The sequence below is a fragment of the Anomalospiza imberbis genome, chromosome Z, assembly GCF_031753505.1.
Source record: "Anomalospiza imberbis isolate Cuckoo-Finch-1a 21T00152 chromosome Z, ASM3175350v1, whole genome shotgun sequence".
Taxonomy (NCBI): Eukaryota; Metazoa; Chordata; class Aves; order Passeriformes; family Viduidae; genus Anomalospiza; species Anomalospiza imberbis.
Window position 1 is genome coordinate 11340719 of NC_089721.1, and position 18466 is coordinate 11359184.

At 37.4% G+C, this 18466-nt stretch overlaps 1 protein-coding gene across 1 annotated transcript in view; it reads right to left on the reverse strand.

The window, feature by feature from the left end:
* The window catches only part of CPLANE1 (ciliogenesis and planar polarity effector complex subunit 1), a 57945-nt gene that overhangs the window by 32622 nt on the left and 6857 nt on the right, over positions 1-18466 (reverse strand). Inside the window, exons 9-24 of the mRNA XM_068177054.1 lie at positions 17729-17981; positions 16618-16770; positions 14613-15382; positions 12098-12282; positions 11161-11241; positions 10100-10264; positions 9201-9374; positions 6302-6530; positions 5929-6062; positions 4165-4382; positions 3737-3901; positions 2704-2842; positions 2250-2359; positions 1026-1187; positions 759-867; positions 88-397 (exon numbers count right to left, since the gene is read on the reverse strand). Coding sequence (XP_068033155.1) covers positions 88-397; positions 759-867; positions 1026-1187; positions 2250-2359; positions 2704-2842; positions 3737-3901; positions 4165-4382; positions 5929-6062; positions 6302-6530; positions 9201-9374; positions 10100-10264; positions 11161-11241; positions 12098-12282; positions 14613-15382; positions 16618-16770; positions 17729-17981 — 3357 coding nt within the window. The remainder of the gene's footprint in view (positions 1-87; positions 398-758; positions 868-1025; positions 1188-2249; positions 2360-2703; positions 2843-3736; positions 3902-4164; positions 4383-5928; positions 6063-6301; positions 6531-9200; positions 9375-10099; positions 10265-11160; positions 11242-12097; positions 12283-14612; positions 15383-16617; positions 16771-17728; positions 17982-18466) is intronic.

The window sequence follows — 18466 nt, forward strand, 5'->3', positions numbered from 1 at the left end:
TGTAGCGACAATTAACCTGTCTGGTGAAGAGATCCCCCCCCCCCCCTTAATGTAAATCAAAAGCCATCTGCTGCAATTTTCTCATACCTTGGGAATGAAGGTGTTTGAGCTCTTGTTTCTTCAGTAAACAAAGCATCAGAAAGTGTGTCTGCCATGTCTGAATTATTATATACCTGAGGATTCCCAACATCAGTAAGTGTGCTTGTGCTTAGACTAGTGCCTAAAGAGAATCTGTCACAACAGTGTTCCTCATCATTTGATGCCACCTCTTCTACTGGCTCCCAAATATTCATTTCTATAGGGCCTATGTTCTTTACTACACGTCTCAAGGCCTTCTTCCTCACTTCTTCAGCAGCATGTATATCAGCAGACATCATTTCTTCACTTTCAGGACCTACTGAAAGAAAGAAAACCAAGTTTTCAGTCTTAATTTTCAGTTTTAAGTTAGTCTCTCAATTAAACTGAGACATGAATTAGATTTCAATTAAAATAATAAATTAGAGCCATTTATAAATTCAACAAGAAACTGTGATAAAGTGAAGAAACACCAACATTTTGAAAGCCGTGATACCCAGTGACTGGTATAGAAATCATGTATCAGAAAGAAACACAGGATTTGTCACAAAACTCAAAGTTGTCCAAATGAAAATGACAATAATTGTTTTGTACGGGGTATGACAGAAAGTACTGCCACAAGCTGATAACTAGAATAAAAAACAAAGCTTGTTTAAAACTTCCTGAAGAATGATGAACATTACCTTTAACAGTACTGTGTCTGAGTCGCTGCTGAAGTCCATGATATTTATCTCTTAGTGGAACTCTTATATCTTCAGGATTAGGAAATGCTTTTACAAAAATCTCTGCCACCTACACAAAAAAAAACATCTTTTCCAGTTGCTATCATACAAGTAGGGGTCTTTTAACACAGAACTTACACAATGAGAAATCTAACTAGCAGGTTTTCCAAGGAGGAGAAATATTTGTTATAATCTCTATTCTTTAATTCTAGTTTTAAGGTCTTTTACCTTTTCTACTGGTGGCAATTCTCCAAGCAGACTCAAAATTACATCCTGAACTAATTCTTGAACATTCATGAATCTGCAGAAAGGAAGCATTCGACAAGCCCACTCCACTGCATTCAGACAATGCTCAACTGTGTAGGCATCATATCTGTCCTTATTCGGATCCTAAAAAAATCACCAGAAACATTATTACTATGAACAGTGTATTTCAGCAAAATGATTCATACATTGCAAATAGTAATTCTTCTCAAAAAATAAAAATCTCTAATTTATCTGCCAAGCAGAGCAGTGTATGAGGACAAGAAACAGATCAATGTTGTAACGGATCATAACATACATTAAAAAAACAGAGAGAGAGAAAAAAAAGGTCTTTTTTAAACCAGCTTAGGAAATAATTCCATTAGCATACAGCTGAAGAGTATGTTTAAAGCCACAAGTAAAACCTGAGGATTTGCCTAAACTGTGAAGTAAGTATTCCTACTTTGACTCCAGGTGACCACAAATTCTTTCTTGTGAGCAAGATAATTAAGCCTTGCAAGAGGCTTTTAAGATGGATTGGTTTATTTTGAACAGTATTTTCTATCTCATTTACCACTGTCACAAGAAGTACAGAAAAATCAGAATAATCCACCATTGGAAATAGTGCCATCCTGTTTATCTGAAACTTGGTTTTTCTGCTAAAGAAAATTTTTGGACTTATTACAGAATACATGACAAATATTGTAATAGTTTCTTTCTTTTTCTTCCTGGACTTCTGACATCAGTTGAGAAGGTATAAGTAAAGAAAACATTATTAAATTTTAATTTTTTTCATTACTCTTTCTGACAACCATGTATATTTAACACACCATAAACCCCATTTTTGTTGTACTAAATATAAATTTTTCAGGAAATACTCAAAATATCATGAGCTAATAGGAGAAAATAAACAAACCAGAAAAGAAATTCTTAGGTCAACCAGTGCAGAAGCTATTGCTTTCCTGGAAGCTCTTCTGACTCAAATACCAAGCAAAAGCCTAACAGAAATAGTGTCAGGGAGACTGAGATCACGTGCACAGCACACTGCTCCATAGCATCAGATACGTAATTCACATTGCAAGCACTGTGCTCGTTTTGTTCTTTTAAGCAAATACAAGTTCTCACAGAAATATACAGCAGATCTTTAGAATTCTTCTCATAGCTTCACACAATTAAGATGTATCTTTACTATGTTAAGAATAGAATTACCTTGATATTGTTAATATTTTCCCTTGCAGTTTGGTATCGCCTACAGCTGTCAGATAATTTTTCACGAACATGAAACATCCAACATAATGCACAGAACTCTCTGAACCAACCTACAATACAAACATGCAATATGATGAGATTCTATTTAAATAAATTAAATGAAGCAGACTGAGATTTTTCAGTATTGTTCTGGAGCTACAGCTCCTTAGTCCCACTTAGTGTTCATGTTCTTTCACATCTATCAGGTCTGTAACACGACTCTCCACCCCCAATCCAGAACAGCACATTTTAGAATAAGAGTTTTGGTAACTAACATAAAAGCTGAAAATGAAATGTGTTCCTGACACATTGCGCTATACTATTTCAATCTAATAAGAGCTTATATGCCACCTGCGGATTATCACTGGTGTTCTTTTTTCCAGCTCTAAATAATTTTATGTTACTGCATACAGACCTAAAATTTTACAGGTAATGTCATCAAATTGATGGGCTCCAGAAGATGTAGATCCATAGAGAGCTGTGCGGAAATTGCAGTAACAAAGCAAAGTCTCGGGGAATGGACTCAGCAAAGGAAGAGAACCTTTCATTCGAATCTATAACAACAGGTAAATAAACAATCAAAATGGAAATGAAAATCAGTTAGCATTTTACATGTATCACTACTAAATGCATAGCCTCTCAGTTATTAGAATACTGCCATCAGTAAAACTACCTGAAGCTTGCTTTCAATTTTCTTCAAATCACTATTCTGAAAATTCATTTAAAGGAGTATGTTTAATATGAACTATGGCACAAAGAATGCTTTTGTTTGAATGGTACTCATTACCAGGAAATACAAGAGTAACACCAAGTATAAGAATTAAGATCAAGAAACCAGACTGATTCAACACAGTCCAGGTTGCTGTCACCAAGGCTGACTAGCTTTGCCTCCAGTTTCAGTTGGTACATCTGACCACCTCCTCATGCCAATATTAGGCATGTGACCATGCAAACAGAAGTAAATACATTACAGTCAGATCAGTTCCTGATCTTAATCAGTGCATTAATGCTGGTGCAGGGGGGCTGCAGAAAAAATAAGTAAAATGCAATCTTACAAGTTCTGTGCACTAATATGATCCCTTTACCTGAAGTAAGCATTACCTTCTCTGATAATATTTAACCCTAAGTGATTTGGAGCATATTTCCAGCTAACAGCTGTAACTCCCAATTAAAATCTGTTTTTTTCTTTCAATGGAAAATAAATGAATTCGTATGTTACCAAGTAAGTATAGAAAGACATCCAAAAGGAAACACTTTATGATTTAGATACCCTATATCTTTAAGTTCTGGTTTCCTACAAAAATGAACATGAAGTGTAATGCTAGAAGATGACATGCAAAAAACACAACATCAAAGCCAAGGCGAGACTGAATGCTTCTGCAGCTGCAAACTTATCAGTAATATTTACAACTGATAATCAAGTTAAAAATATAAAGTTAAATATTTACTTTCTGCATAACTTTTCTTGCCCACTTCAGTTGTGTAATATACCACTGTGCTGCAGAGCAAGAACAATGAGCAGCCCGGAAGAGCAAGATAATTCGCTGAAGAACTCCTGACACTTTCTGACGGACTTCTTTCTCTGTTTTTAAAAGTATGTCATCGCTGTCTTCCTGAAAATGCAAAGACAAACAAAGCCCAAAATTAGAAAGGACATATAACTAAATGTTGTTACTGGTCCTAATTCTGTCTTCTTTATAGCACAGATCATTAATGGAAAAGACACAGAGGCACACATATTTTCTCATCACTGCTGTACTACTTAGGTAAATGAGCAGACATGTAAGAAAACAGAAAAATAAGCTCAAAAGAACCAGAATAAAGCTCATAAAGATTCATAAATACCATTCAACAAACACAAAAGAAACACACTTACTTCACTGAGAGAAGCTGGTTGAGGACAGTACAATGGTGGTGCTGGAAGACAGAGCCCAACCGGCACCAAACCATAAAACTTTCTGCAAAGATCCTTGGCAGAATCCATCAAAAGCTGAAATGTCTCTGAGAGAATATCAGCATCTGCCATAACAGCTGCTTTCAGTAGCTCCTGTATTGAACTAAAAAGAACATCTGCATCTTCCTCTTCAATGGGATCTATAAAATATTAAGCCCAGAAACTGATAAATTAACTGAATCAATACATGGATCTTCATTCTGACATCATGAGGTTACGTTGTCTGAATTTGCATTCATATATTACAAAAACAGTCCTCATCTACTTGCTTTAAGAGAAGATCTCATTCATTAAAAACTAGTATTCAATTATTAATTTTAAGTTTTGCCCCATTAACATGACACCTATTGCCTTTCTAGGTAGAGAACTAAACTTTTCAGCCAGGCATTTGCTTGGCATAACATTCTGGCAAATAATTTTTACCAAAAAGGCATAAACAGGTACATTATTAATAATGATTAAAGCAACTCTTTTATCAGTAAGTACATTCCCCTGCTGACAAGAATGTGAAATGTTTTCAGACAAAAAGAGAATAAAATATAGAGATTGTGCCAGTAAACTTTCTGTAAAATATAAATAAGGACAGGTTGATCTAGCTAACAGTGTGAATTTCAGCAGTTAAGTATTAAGTTAGGAGCTCACAGTATCTGCAGGGACCAGTGAAGACCTGGCCAAGAGCCAGAGAAACAAGTAAGAGACTGCTTGTGCATCTTCATGTCTCTTAAGGGCAAGACAAGGGGAGACCAAGGGAGCCATGACCATATGCCAGAAATACAGTGTGTACATTGGTATGTGTGAGTTTCTAAAGGTCAGGCACCTGGACAGGCTGAGGAGCCCAGATCAACTCTCTGCTGTCTCCGGTATACTGACAGGACTGCATGCTCCAGGCCAGCTGCTGTGGGCGTGCATGGACAGTGTATGCGTGTGGGGAAAGAGGGTGCTTGTGAGTGGGTCTGTACCAGAAAGAAGAGAGGGGATGGGGCTTTGAGGGCTTACATACACAGACATGAGCAACCTGTGATACTCAGCAACTGGGTCAGCTGGCCATCTACTCAGCTAATGGTCTTGCCACTGGCCCAGCTCCTGGAGTGATACACACTGTACAAGCAGGTATCTATATGCCAGCCTTAATCCTGACCAACAGGAGAGGGAAAGGTGATAGGATTGTTGGTGCTGACTGTGTGAGTGGTGAGCAGGTCTGTAGGTGTTCATGTGTGGCCAGTCGTATATAGGTGCTGTGTATGTGCATACTGGGAATACGCTCTTAGCCTTGTTAACTGCTGGACCTGGGGATTCACTTTATCAGAAACGAAAAAGCAAAACTAAACATCTTCTTATAGCTAATTTCAAGTGTGATGATACTTCCCATATTGTTAACACATAAATTTTTTGTTTGTTTATTGTAACAAAGATTTGGTTTTCTTCCAAATAAGTTAATATCAAATACGGTCAAACACAGGTTTGGACAATACAAATGAGAAGACAAGAATGATAATATATTTCATTTCTGGAATGATCAAAGCCAAAACACCTACCCTCATGAAATTAAAGTGCTTGAATATATAAAAAAGTAATACACACACTGGAGAAGACAAAGCAGTTGTTTCTTTCTCAGACAGTGTATAATACTGTATATGTAGTCAAACAACATGAAAAATAACCACAATTATTTTTCATTTTAAGTACCTGTGAACTTCTTGTATTTAATATGTCCTGATGTATGAGAAGTTACTGGTTTTCCTAACAAAGACTGTAACTTTTCCTGAAAAGTCTGCAGTGGTAATAAGCTTAATGGCAGGTGACACTCTGGTTTTTTCATTCTGAAAGTATAACAAGAAACTGCTCATGAATAACAAAGTAATATTCATATATAATCCAATTAAGGCCTCTTAAATTAATATCTATGCCAAAATAACTTATCATAACACCTTAAGTTCTACACCTAATAAGAGTCTGGGAATATGAACTTCTGAGGCAATACACATGGCTTGTCACAATAAATTTCACTGAAGTAACTATATAATAGAATATAGTATACTGATTCCAATTGCAAGTTTACCTTGAGAGGTCATCAGAGTCCTGACAATACAGCTGGTAGGCCAGACCAATTGACACAGACACCTTCCAGTCCCCAAGTGTGTGTGCTAACCACACAGCCTCTGGAATGAGTCCACCAATCAAGAACAAATCAAGAGCATATTCAGCTGTCCACACAGATGAAAGCTTCTGGTCCCTGACAGCTCTGGTAACCAAACAGTGTTGCAGTGGAATGACACGAGGAGGTAAATCTGAGACATGAAAAGCACATATTAAAATTTACATAAATCCTCATGCTATCAGATGAATAATCTAGAATTCATTTGCTCACATGGCTTGTGGATTAGTTTCAGTGTACAACTGCTTTTATTATTAATTTACTTTTATTAGAGGTACACTATGGAAGTGCATCTGCAGCAGCAGATGCAGCTCACGCAATGGTACAAGAGTGTGTTCAGAATAGGCTATTTTCCTGCTTAATAATGTGGGATATGAAAGCAAGTACAAAACTTGTGGGTTTTTTTTACTTTAAAGACCTAATCACACTGATGGACCATTTGCAAATATTCTTCATATCTGTAGGGTATACCAGAGGATACACAGGAGATAAATGGAAATTCCTGGAGTTTTCCTAGTGAACCCATATTTGTTTGTACACACTGTGCTTACTGCAAAAGACAGAATGTTAAAATGCATTTTTGAGAAAGAACAGTACATAATATTCTGTGATTCTTTGATTTTAGGAGAGTATATAGAGACAAACTTCAGACAAATTTCCTTTTTTGTTTAGATTTAGATTTGTTTTTCAGGGTTTTTCTTCCTGGTTCTCCTGGAGAGGTGCTGATCAACATGAATTCTAGGGAGTTATTTGCTTCTCTCACAGCTTCTGTTTTGCTCAGACAGTGGCATTACTTAGGAGATATTCACACTAATCCAGCTTGTGCAATGTAATTTTACCCCGACTGTCTCACCATGTACACTGATCTTTGCCTAGTCAAGTATTAAAATCAAGGTTTCATTCTGTAGGTTTTATTTTGAAAGCTGTCCAAATAAAGCATTCAAAGACCATGAAGAAATAAGTAGATACCAGTGCATGCTGTAGTATAGAAATATTAAAAATACTCAATGCATTCAATTACATTACATAAAACCTAATCAATCAAAATAAGTTAATATTGTAAAAACACTTGTGACATTGTATCATCTTACTGGTAGAATACTTAAAATGCTTCCAAATAAATCTTTATTCTCACAAACATTTGAAAAAGTAGCTCTGAAAATAAAAATTTCTGAACAAAGGAAAAAAAAATGCTTTCCTCTGGGTTTTTAGTTGGGGGTCACATCAGATCTCAGATTCAATTCAACCACTTTTGGGAGGATCAAAGTCAGTCTGAGCTAGATCTTTAGGCAAAATTGTGACAAAGGATGATAAAAAGGCTGAGGTACTTAATGCCTTCCCTTCCTTGGTCTTTAATAGTAAGACCAGTTTTCTGGGTAAGAAGCCCTCTGAGCTGGAAGACAGGAATGGGGAACAGTGTGAAGACCCCAGTCCAAGGGAAAATGGTCAGCAACCTGATACACCACTTAGACACACACAGTTCCATTGGGGTGGATTGGATCCACCCAAGGCTACAGAGGGAGCTGGAGGAAGTACTCACTGAGCCAGCTTCCATCATTACCCACGGTCGTGGCTCACCAGGGAGGCTCCAGCTGACCAGAGGTTGGCAAAAGGGACACCCATTGACAGATACAGCTGGAAGAAGGGTCTGGAGAACTACAGATCTGTCAGCCTGATTGTGGTCCAGGGGAAAGTCATGGATCATCTTGAGTGCCATCATGAGACACATACAGGACAACCAGGATCAGGCTCAGCCATCAGGAATTCAAAAAAAGCAGGTCCTGCTTGACCAACCTGACCTCCTTCTATGACCTTCCTTCTAGGGTGCAGGAAGTCTCTGCAGAGGGTTCCGGATTGACAAGCTGAGGACAACTGTATGGTATTTAACAAGGCCATGTGTCAGGTCCTGCACTTGGGTCACAACAACCACTGCCTACACTACATGCTGGGGGAAGAGTGCCTGGAAAGCTGTCCAGTGGAAAAGGACCTGGGCATGTTGCTTGACAGCAGCTGAACATGAGCCACTGTGTGTCCAGGTGGCCAAGGGCATCCTGGCTTGTATCAGGAATAGCGTGGACTTAGGTAGTGATTGTCCCTCTGTACTCAGCACTGGTGAGGTCAGCTTGAATGCTGGGGTCAGTTTTGGGCCCCTCAGTACAAGAAAGTCATTGAGGTGCTGGAGCATGTCCAGAGAAGGGCAACAAGGCTGGGGAAGGGTCTGGAGCACAAGTCCTGTAAGAAGCAACTGAGGGAGCTGGGGATGTTTAGCCTGGAGAAGAGGAGGCTCAGGGGAGACTTTATTACTCTACAACTTCTTGACAGCAGGCAGGCTGTAGCCAGGATGGGATCCATCTTTTCTCCCAAGTGCCAAGTGATAGAAAAGGAAACGGCTTCAAGTTATTTCAGGGGAGGTTTAGACTGGGTATCAGGAAAAACTGCTTCTCTACAAGGGTTGTCAGGCATTGGACCAGGCTGCCCAGGAAGGCGGGTTGAATCTCCATTCCTGTAGGTATTTAAAAGATGTGTAGCTGTGGTGTTTAGGGACATGGTTTAGTGGTGGGCTTGGCAATGTTAATGGTTGGATACAATGATCTTACAGGTATTTTCCAACCTAAATGATCTTATCTGTTGGAACAAAAATTGTATCAGCTACACATTTTTTGTGACCTCCTTATGGTTTTTTCTGTCTCCTACTCCACTGAAAAGCTAACTTGATCATCAAGTCGCATCATAACAGACATCATCAATAAATGTGAAAAAATTGTAAGATTTAGGCAACTAGAACTGCTCGTAAAGGAAATACCTTGTTTGATGTGAACTGGATGAAGGATGTCAACGTTGTGAGGAGGAAAGATATAGAGCAGCTGCTTTGTGAAATAAGCAGCCATGAATCGTGCCATGGATCGAATCACAGCCATGGCAGTGTCAGTATGAATGCTGGTTACCTTCCATAGCTCATGCTGAAAATACTTGATATCTAAAAAAAACCCAAATTAAAACATTACAATAAAAATTATTTTAAATTTGAATGCTAAAATTATTTAATCACAGGTTATAAAACATTTTTTTAAAACAAGCAAACTTACATAATTCCTTGACAAGCTTTCAGAACTTACAGAGCTTAATCTTTTACGCTAATTACACATTATACTAATATTAGAAGACTTTTATACAAGGTTTTTAATGACTGGAGATGGACCTTTAACATCTAAATGTAGACCTGCATTGAGTGAAAAAAAAACACTTCTTCAAACTTGGAAATTCAGATTTCATTTAGATTCAGACTTTGCTAAAAAAAAAAAATTACAAGCATCTGCAAAAACATCCCATTGTCAAATGAGGACTGGTGACCAAACTAAAATCTGTTGTTTTTCAGTTTTTCACGTTGTATCATAAAAAAGTTAAATAAATACAAAATCAAATAACATAATTTCCCCCTTATTTTTCTTATTCAAAGTCTTTCTTTGAGAGGATTTGAGTCTAAAAATATTTAGCAGGTGACTAGTAGACAATGAGAGCTGTCTAAACACATATTCCAACAAGTGCAGCTGAAATATCATCTGAGGATCAGAAAAAGTCACTGAAAACAGTATAAAGCATCAAAAGCTGTCAGGTGTGCATGTGAGGGCAAAGAAATTAGCCACTAGGTTCTTCAAACAGTGTCAACATACCTTATCACACTTTTAGGCAATGTAAACATACCAGAAAATTCTTCCATCTGACCTGTGGAGAGCTGTGATCGCCTTAGAATCTCTCTTACCAGATGATCACAGAGTCCCTGAGCTTCACACATGTTATATTGATACAGGTGACAAAACAATATTGCAAGATAGTATCTACGCTGAAGAAAACATGCTCTTTTTCCTCCTGCATTAAAAGATTTAAAAAAAGGCAGAAGTCCAAGTGGAAGAGAAACAATAAACACAAAAATAGATGCAGCAATGAAAGTACTAGTTCTTTCCTCTCTAGAAACCCATCTACATAAAAATACACTTTGAGGAGTAGAAATCAGGAGCAGCTACTTTAGGATATGATCCTTCTATACAGCCTCTAAGTCACTTGCAAGTCAATGCTCATCCACATTTTAATTTCTAGAGATATGGCAGTTTTCAAAACAATACTCTGCATAACTGTTAAGACACAGACAAAGTCAGGAGAGCTTAAGGAAATCCAGCCTTCAAAGAAAGAATGCCTGAACCACAGTGGAGTTGCTTAGACACCCACCAAGCCTCCAATATTCTGAATTTTTTTCCTCAATGAAATATTCTTTATTCTAATAACCAGCAGAATTTTTTCTCATGATGCCTGGAAAAAGACTCTGGTATACCTGTTTCAAATCAACTCCTATAAAAACTCCTCACACAAGTTTTATTTTGTTACTCTCCAAACACTAATTATTTTAATTTTACAGCTACTAAAGGAATTGATTTTTATCCATCTGTTTTTCTTTGTCTCTTTCTTGCTCATGAATTTATCTAGAGCTTTCCCGTACCAAGTACAAGAAAGCTCTGATATTAAAACAGAAATGCACAGAATTTTCTCAGAGAGCAACCAGACCCTTCTCCAACCTTGTTGCCCTTCTCTGGACATGCTCCAGCACCTCAATGTCTTTCTTGTACTGAGGGGCCCAGAACTGACCATCTTATTTTCAAATATGCACCATTTATGCATCTCACCCCCTCTTTCTGAAGGGCAAACAGAGTCACAAATGTAAAATGATTATACAACTCACCCCCTCTACCCTCAAAGATATTATCCCTTACCATTTGTCTTGAGTTCACAAAGAGATCTTTTCCAAATGTCCACAGATTCTCTGTAAGAGCCTAAAAGGAACTGCTCCTCACCTATAAAATTACATATTAACAAATTGTTCAGTAGTTACTTTTATATTTACAAATACATATGCTCTTCTTTCAGCATCAGAGATTTACTGAAAGCAGAACAAAATATGTGAGCCCTCAGTAAATTTCTATTCTCACAATTAAGTCTAGGTTGTGAGCATCTGAGAGATGACTTTGAATACTCCTTGCCAGGATAGGTAATGCATGAGCTCTTCTCCAGAAGGAGCCAATGTATTGTATGGAGTGCTGTAGGAAGTTGTCATTTAAGGGAGAGAGAGATCATGAACAGAATTTTAAAGGGAGACATAAATGGGAAGCTGGGCTCAGCAGTGTAGAAGTCAAAAGGAAGGTAGAATATAGGACAGTGAAGTGTAAGAAATTAGGCTACAACTATATACTGTTCGGAAAATAAACAAGCTAGATTACCAAGCACCTTAGGTTACACTAATTAGATGCTTAGTTGAAGCTCACTACATTTGTGAATACAACATACTCATGCCCACAATGACCTCATGGAGTGAACAATCTTTCTACACAGAAATCCAGTAAGAGACACATTTTGATGCCCATTCACTTCATAAGAAACAACACAGGAGATCAGAATTAAAATCTTCCATTCAGATTCTTTAGGACATGGCTCAAAGCAAACTGAAGTCAATTCAGTCTTTATTCAGCTTAACAAGCTCTAAAGATTATAATGCGATCTACAGACATACCAGGACATTAAGTATCTAAGGTAGAATTATGATAAGAATTTTAAGAGATGTCTGAATGTTCACTTTTTAAAAATCTGGTGGTCAGTTACCGATTACTAAGTTGGACCTAATTTTCCTAGTTTTCAATTAACATTTTTACTGACCAGATACAGAATTGATCTTCAGATGTTGTTCTAATGTCACTCCTGAAGACTGGATGGTTGCTTGTATATGACTTAAAAGCAATGAGACAACAGAAACCTCTTCTGCATTCTTGTTCACTTTTCTTTTCAGCTGCACCTGATACTGAACCACTTTCTCATACAACAGTCGCCATAGCACAGTCAACCTGTAATTCAAGAAGTACAATATTATGAAATTAAGCAAGAGTAAACAAAGTTGCCTACATCAATTTCTTATATTCTTTAATTTTGCATTATGCACCCAAAAAACTAAGTTGTATCAACTACTTTCATGACTTTGGTGAGGGGAAAAAAATTAAGCACTTTTTGCCTCATTTTTGACTAACAAACATTAAATCTTCTGAATTTTCTTAAGCACAGCAATCTACTTTAAGAACCTAAACACCCCAAAATTAATCCCCTTGCTAGCTAAACAATGGGGAAATTAAATAATCTCAGACAGAGAAACCTCAGAACAGGCATCAGCATCTTTATAAACAAGACTGATTAAAAGACAAAGCATAACACAGTAAAGCAAAGACAAGAAAACAAGATTGCAGAGTATGGTTTTAGGGCCGGCAAGTCCCTGTTGCCTAGCACAGTCCTATTGGATGTACCAGCTCAGATACGTAGTAAGTTTAAGAATACAAGCAAATACACATTGCTAGAGGCTTGAAAAAGCTTGCACAAAACTGCAACACATTTGTACCTTGAAGTGCTACTGGGTTCATAATTAACACAGAATCAGTCATATGCACAGTGCTCAGCACCTGGAGCACAATTAATCAAAAATACGGATTATCTTCTCTGAGACAATTGAAACTTGCATATCAGATTTGCAGAAAACATAGTACTATATTTAAGGATTATTGAAGAAATACCTTTTAGTGTAGTAGGAATTAATTAATGAGTTATAATGCTACTTAAGTTCTAAATCTCTGCAAAGCTGAAGCCTGCTCATGTGAACAGCATGCTTTTATTCACTGGAGTTTTGCATCATAGAAATAGACCAGTGATAACAGTATACTTCCCCAAAAGTTGGAGAGCACACTTCAGTCAAGTTTATGTGTGGGGAAGAAATAGCTCTGACAATTTAAAATTAAGTTCATTTCCACAAAAGGGCTTTTCTTATTGCTCTGAGACACCACATCCATAATGAATAAAAACTTTGCTGACTAAATCGACACCACTGACATATTGCATATGAGCAGACTCTTGCTCCATATAGTTTGCAACTAAGAAAGAGTGAAACACACAAGAGACAGTTAAAGCATCTAAATTTCAATATCTGGATTGATGCTGCACTACTAGGCCTGGTGTCAGCTGTCAACCCAAGAGTTATCTCCAAACTGATTTGCAGTAATAGTTTAGTCACCATAACCAAACTATATTCAAATATAGGTCTGAGACTTAATCTGTATGCTTTGTTTATCGTGCCTTTCCATGGAGTAAAAGGCAGAAAAAAAAAAACAAAAGGATATTTCATTATAGTTTAACTCATACAATTTTTGTTCCATCATATAGAACCACTTAGGCTGGAAAACATCCTTAGGATCATTGTCTCCAACCATTAACATTGCCAATCCCACTTCTAAACCATGTCCCTGAACACCACAGCTACACATCTTTTAAATACCTACAGGAACGGAGATTCAGCCCACTTCCCCAGGCAGCCTGGTCCAATGCTTGACTACGCTTTCAGATACTGTGGGGCCTAGGACTGGATACAGGACTTGATGTGCTGCCTCGCCAGTGCCAGGTACAGAACTACTGTCACTTCTCTGGTCCTGCTGCCAGATTCCATTGGTCTCTTTTGGCCACCTAGGCACACACTGGCTCATGTGCAGCTGCTGTCAATCAATATCCCCAGGTCCTTTTCTGCTGGGCAGCTTTTCAGCTACTCTACCCCAGCCTGTGGTGCTGCACAAGGTTGTTGTGACCCAAGGGCAGCCCCTGGTACTTGCCTTGTTGAACTTGACACCATTGGCTTCAGCCTATCAATGCAGCCAGTCCAGATCCCTCTGCAGGGCCTTCCTGTCCTCCAGCAGATCAACATTCACACCCAACTGAGTGTTATTTATGAACTGACTGAAGGTCACTTTGATCATTGATAAAGATATTAATCAGCCTGTCCCCAATACTGAGCCTTAGGGAACAACACCACAGCAACTGGCTGCAGCTGGATGCAACTCCATTCACCACCACTTCCTAGGCCCAGCCATCAGGCATTAATCCATTTTAACCTAACAAAGAGTGCTTTTATCCAAGCCAAGAGCAGCCAATTTCTCCAGGAGAAAGTTACGGGAGCCTGTGTCAAAGGTTTTACTACTTGTAGGTAGACAATACCTACAAGCCTTTACCTCATCCATCAAGTAGGTCACCTGTCACAGAAGAACAGGCTGGTAATGCAGGATCTGCCTTTCATAAACCTGTGATGGCTAGGCCTGATCACCTGGTTTTCCTGTACATTTTTTCCCCACACAAAGCTTATTCATACCTTTTTTCTGTTTTTGCATCATGGTTTACTTGAGGACATTCTCTAAGCAGAGATTTCAGTGAGCTAAGCTGCTGAGTACTATTGTCATCAAGAACTAAGAAAACAGGCACAGTGAGGGAATCAAGTTCCGCAAGAGTATTACTGTCAGGAGAGGCAAAAAAATTCTCATACTGTAGTACACATACTCTGCTTAGGGTATAAGAAACCAATTTCAAAAGACAGAAGCATGCCAAAAGGTTTTTTGAGAACAACTGATCTTGTTGCCGTATAAACATCAGTTTTAAAGTTTCTAATGTAAGCTTTGCCACATGCCGAGTCACACTGGCTCTTGAATGCCAGTACAAGACAGTCAAACACTGCTGAAAATATTTCAGGACAAAATGCATCCATTGAGTATTCTTCACAGACTTGTTTAAAGATGCATCCTGGTTTGGCAAAGTACATTTCACAAACTGAACAATTCTGAAAAAATGGATAATGCAGTTCACTGTGTAATTCAGTAATGCATCTTTCTCTTCCAGATTTTTTGAAATCCCTATCTGCCATGCACCAAGGAGGTTTTTCTGAATGGAATATAGCTCCGTAGATAGTTCCAATGATGATTTATCTTTCTCTTCAATATCATCTTCTGCATGGATGGTATCAAACATTGATGCAAATTCTAAGCAGCCTTCATCAGCTTTACCAACAGATGAATAGATTCTTCGGTTATAGAAGCTGGAAGGGCTATTGTAAAACTGCTTTTCATTGTCTGATTCTTCTTCAATGTCCTAAATCAGACAAGCGGAAAATCAACAGTTTAATTCAAGTTTACTGAGAGAGCACACATAGACTGCAAAAAAACACCATTTAGTCAGTTTCATAAATGATCTTTTTATGCTTAATTACCTTGCTAAAATGCTAGTACATTTAATAAACTGTAGTTTCATCTCAATGTCAAATTAAATGTTGTTCTTTGCAAAACAGTTGGGCACACATATTAAATTACCTAACAACAAAATTGCACTGCCAATACAGCAGAAGATTTTATACCAGAAAGTGAAACCCCATCCTTCATTAAGCCTAGAGTACAAGACAGAGATTCTGCCAGATACCTGTAAGGTATAAAAGTCATTCAACAAAAGCTCAAAAGCTACAAAGAACAAACCAAAACTCTAAAGAATGAAATGAAGCTGGGAAAGGCTGTTCAGTAACTATGATCACAGGGCCACTCTTCCAAAAGACAAATACAGATTTTGAAACTTATTAAAGAATCCTCTAAAACTCAGGATAAAGATTAAGTATCTTACTTATTAAGACTGTTACTAAAATAGTCTATAGCCCCAGTATATCTAATAGCTAATGTTACATTTTATTATAAAGTGAAGCTAAAGTATTAGGTTTCCAGGGAGACGTTACAGCACCTTTCATTACTTAAAGAAGGCTACAAGAAAGCAGGAGACTTTTGACATGGACATGTAGTGATAGGACAAGGGACAATAGTTTTAAACTGAGAGAGGGCAGGCTAAGATAAGATATTAGGCAGAAATTATTTCCTGTGAAAGTGCTGAGACTCTGGAATGAGTTGCCCAGAGAATCTGTGGCTGCCCCATGCATGAAGTGTCCAAGACAAGGCTGGATGTGGCTTTGAGCATTCTGGTCTAATGAAAGGTGTCTCTGACCCTGGCAGAAGGTTGGAACTGGATGATCCTTAAGGTCTCTTCCAACACAAACCACTCTAGGTATTGAAACACAATAAACTGAAATATATGTATACTGGCAGATATTCTCCAAAAAGTCAGTACATGCTGAAAGAAATAACTTGCTTAAAAATAAAAATCAAGGATCAGTTTGAGAAGATAAGCATATTCCTCATGTCTATAAAGAAAATGAGAATATTGAATTATTTTAAAAACACTAGTTAGACTAAATAAACCTATTTTTTTTAAACTCCCATGCTTATTTCCATTTAGAGTACTTTAAACGTACATAATTTCACAATAAGTGGAAAAATGCTATTAAGTACCTGTAAATCCATGGTTTTCTCATTCATTTCTGTTGTGTCCTCCTCCAGAAATCTCGGAATAGTGGAAAAGATAGAACTTTGATTTTGAACTTGTTTTAAAAGACTGTCTTTTAAAGACAACAGTGATTTTAAGTACTGAGATCTCCCTGTACACTAGAAGAAATAACAATAACAGAAAACATATTATCAGTTTCTAGCAAGACAGACAGTTTCTAAACAAGTCAAGGAAATTGGCTACTGTTGTAAAACGCTTCAGTTCAAACATCCCAGACAGACAGGGGGAACAGGTCAGCAAGCATCTGTTGCACAAACTACGGTTTGACCATGCTTTGGGGAAGCAGAATTCTCTCACACCAGACAACTTTAGTTTACTTCATACTGGAAGAATCTGCTGTCTTGATGCCTGAAAAAACCCTAGAAATTTGCCTGCATGTAGGGTTTTTCTGCATTTTTACTAGTAACATATCTCTTTAAATCCTCAAATCCTTGCTTACTATTCTAGTTTATGCAGGAATACCAACCATGACAGCTCACCTCTCCAAAAATCAGAACAGAAACTGAATTAGAAGAGAAGCTGCATTCTATCAGCAAATGCAAATATTCTTAACTAAATATCTGTTAACCTCTTCCTTCAATGGCTTCCCTTCTCCCAAACTTAGCTCAATTCAGAAGTGACAGAAAATGAAACAGAAATGCTTTAACTAAGCTTTAATTGACACCCTTGATTGAAGACCTAGTGGACAAATACCACAGGGACTAAGTTGTAGAGGACTTCCAGAATTCTTTCTACATCATTGTGAAAGTTGATGAGAGTAGCATAACGTCAACATCCCCAACCAACTGTACTGATGTAGAAATCCCTGTTTTTTTACAGTTCAAGAAAAATAATATAGTGATAATTCAGACTGTCCCATTCACTACATTTTCCTGAAATATCACCCAGACATCAAAGCAATAAAATTTCAGGAAATCTGTATTCATTGCTTTGCAGATCAAAGTGGTTACTTAAACAACTTTATAATTCAAAGGTACTTGGTCTTCAATTTACACTTTTTCATGCACATGAAATCTTTTACTTAAAAACAAACCTTCAAAAAGTTCATAATCCTACCTTGAAGTTCAGCAAATTCTGACAGATGTTTTCTGACAGCTGTTGGGTTGAATCAAGCAAAAGGGATCTCATAAATCCTGATGGTGAAAAGTTGTCAGGAAATCTTAGCAGTGTTATCATGTATCCATCAGAGACAATGAGGTAGGGTAGTCTTGGATGTGAAGCAACAGAGAATCTCTGTCTCAGGAGGTCATGTTCAGAATCTGAAGAACCAAGAGACTGGCTGGAATCTCGACAACAAGAGTGGTGCTGTCTAAAACAGAAATACATCAAAAATTAAGAATATGTAATATGAACAGAATCATTTCAGAACATGTAATACCATGCAATCTACTATCCAAACAAATCAATTCAGAATCCAAGGGAAGTGTCTACACTTTTGCATGATAAGCACTCTGGATACCACTATTTATGCTTGCAAGATGCCAGTATTGTACTACAACAACAACTTCTTTTAATTTAAATAAATTAAAACCAACTTTCAGTAGCCACTTATTATTTCATTAGTAATAATTGTATTTTTTAATAATTAGAGTCTAAATTTCTGTATCACACTTTCTTAACTAACTTGTATTAGCTTTATTTTTTAACTGAATTAACTGTATTATTTAGCTTTATTTTTTAACTGTATTACCTTCTAACTTGTCATTAGGTGTAACAAATGCTTGAAGATGAAATTTGAAGGTTTAGGCTAGGAAAGTCATATATGAAAGAAAAGAACCCCTTCAAAATCTGAAT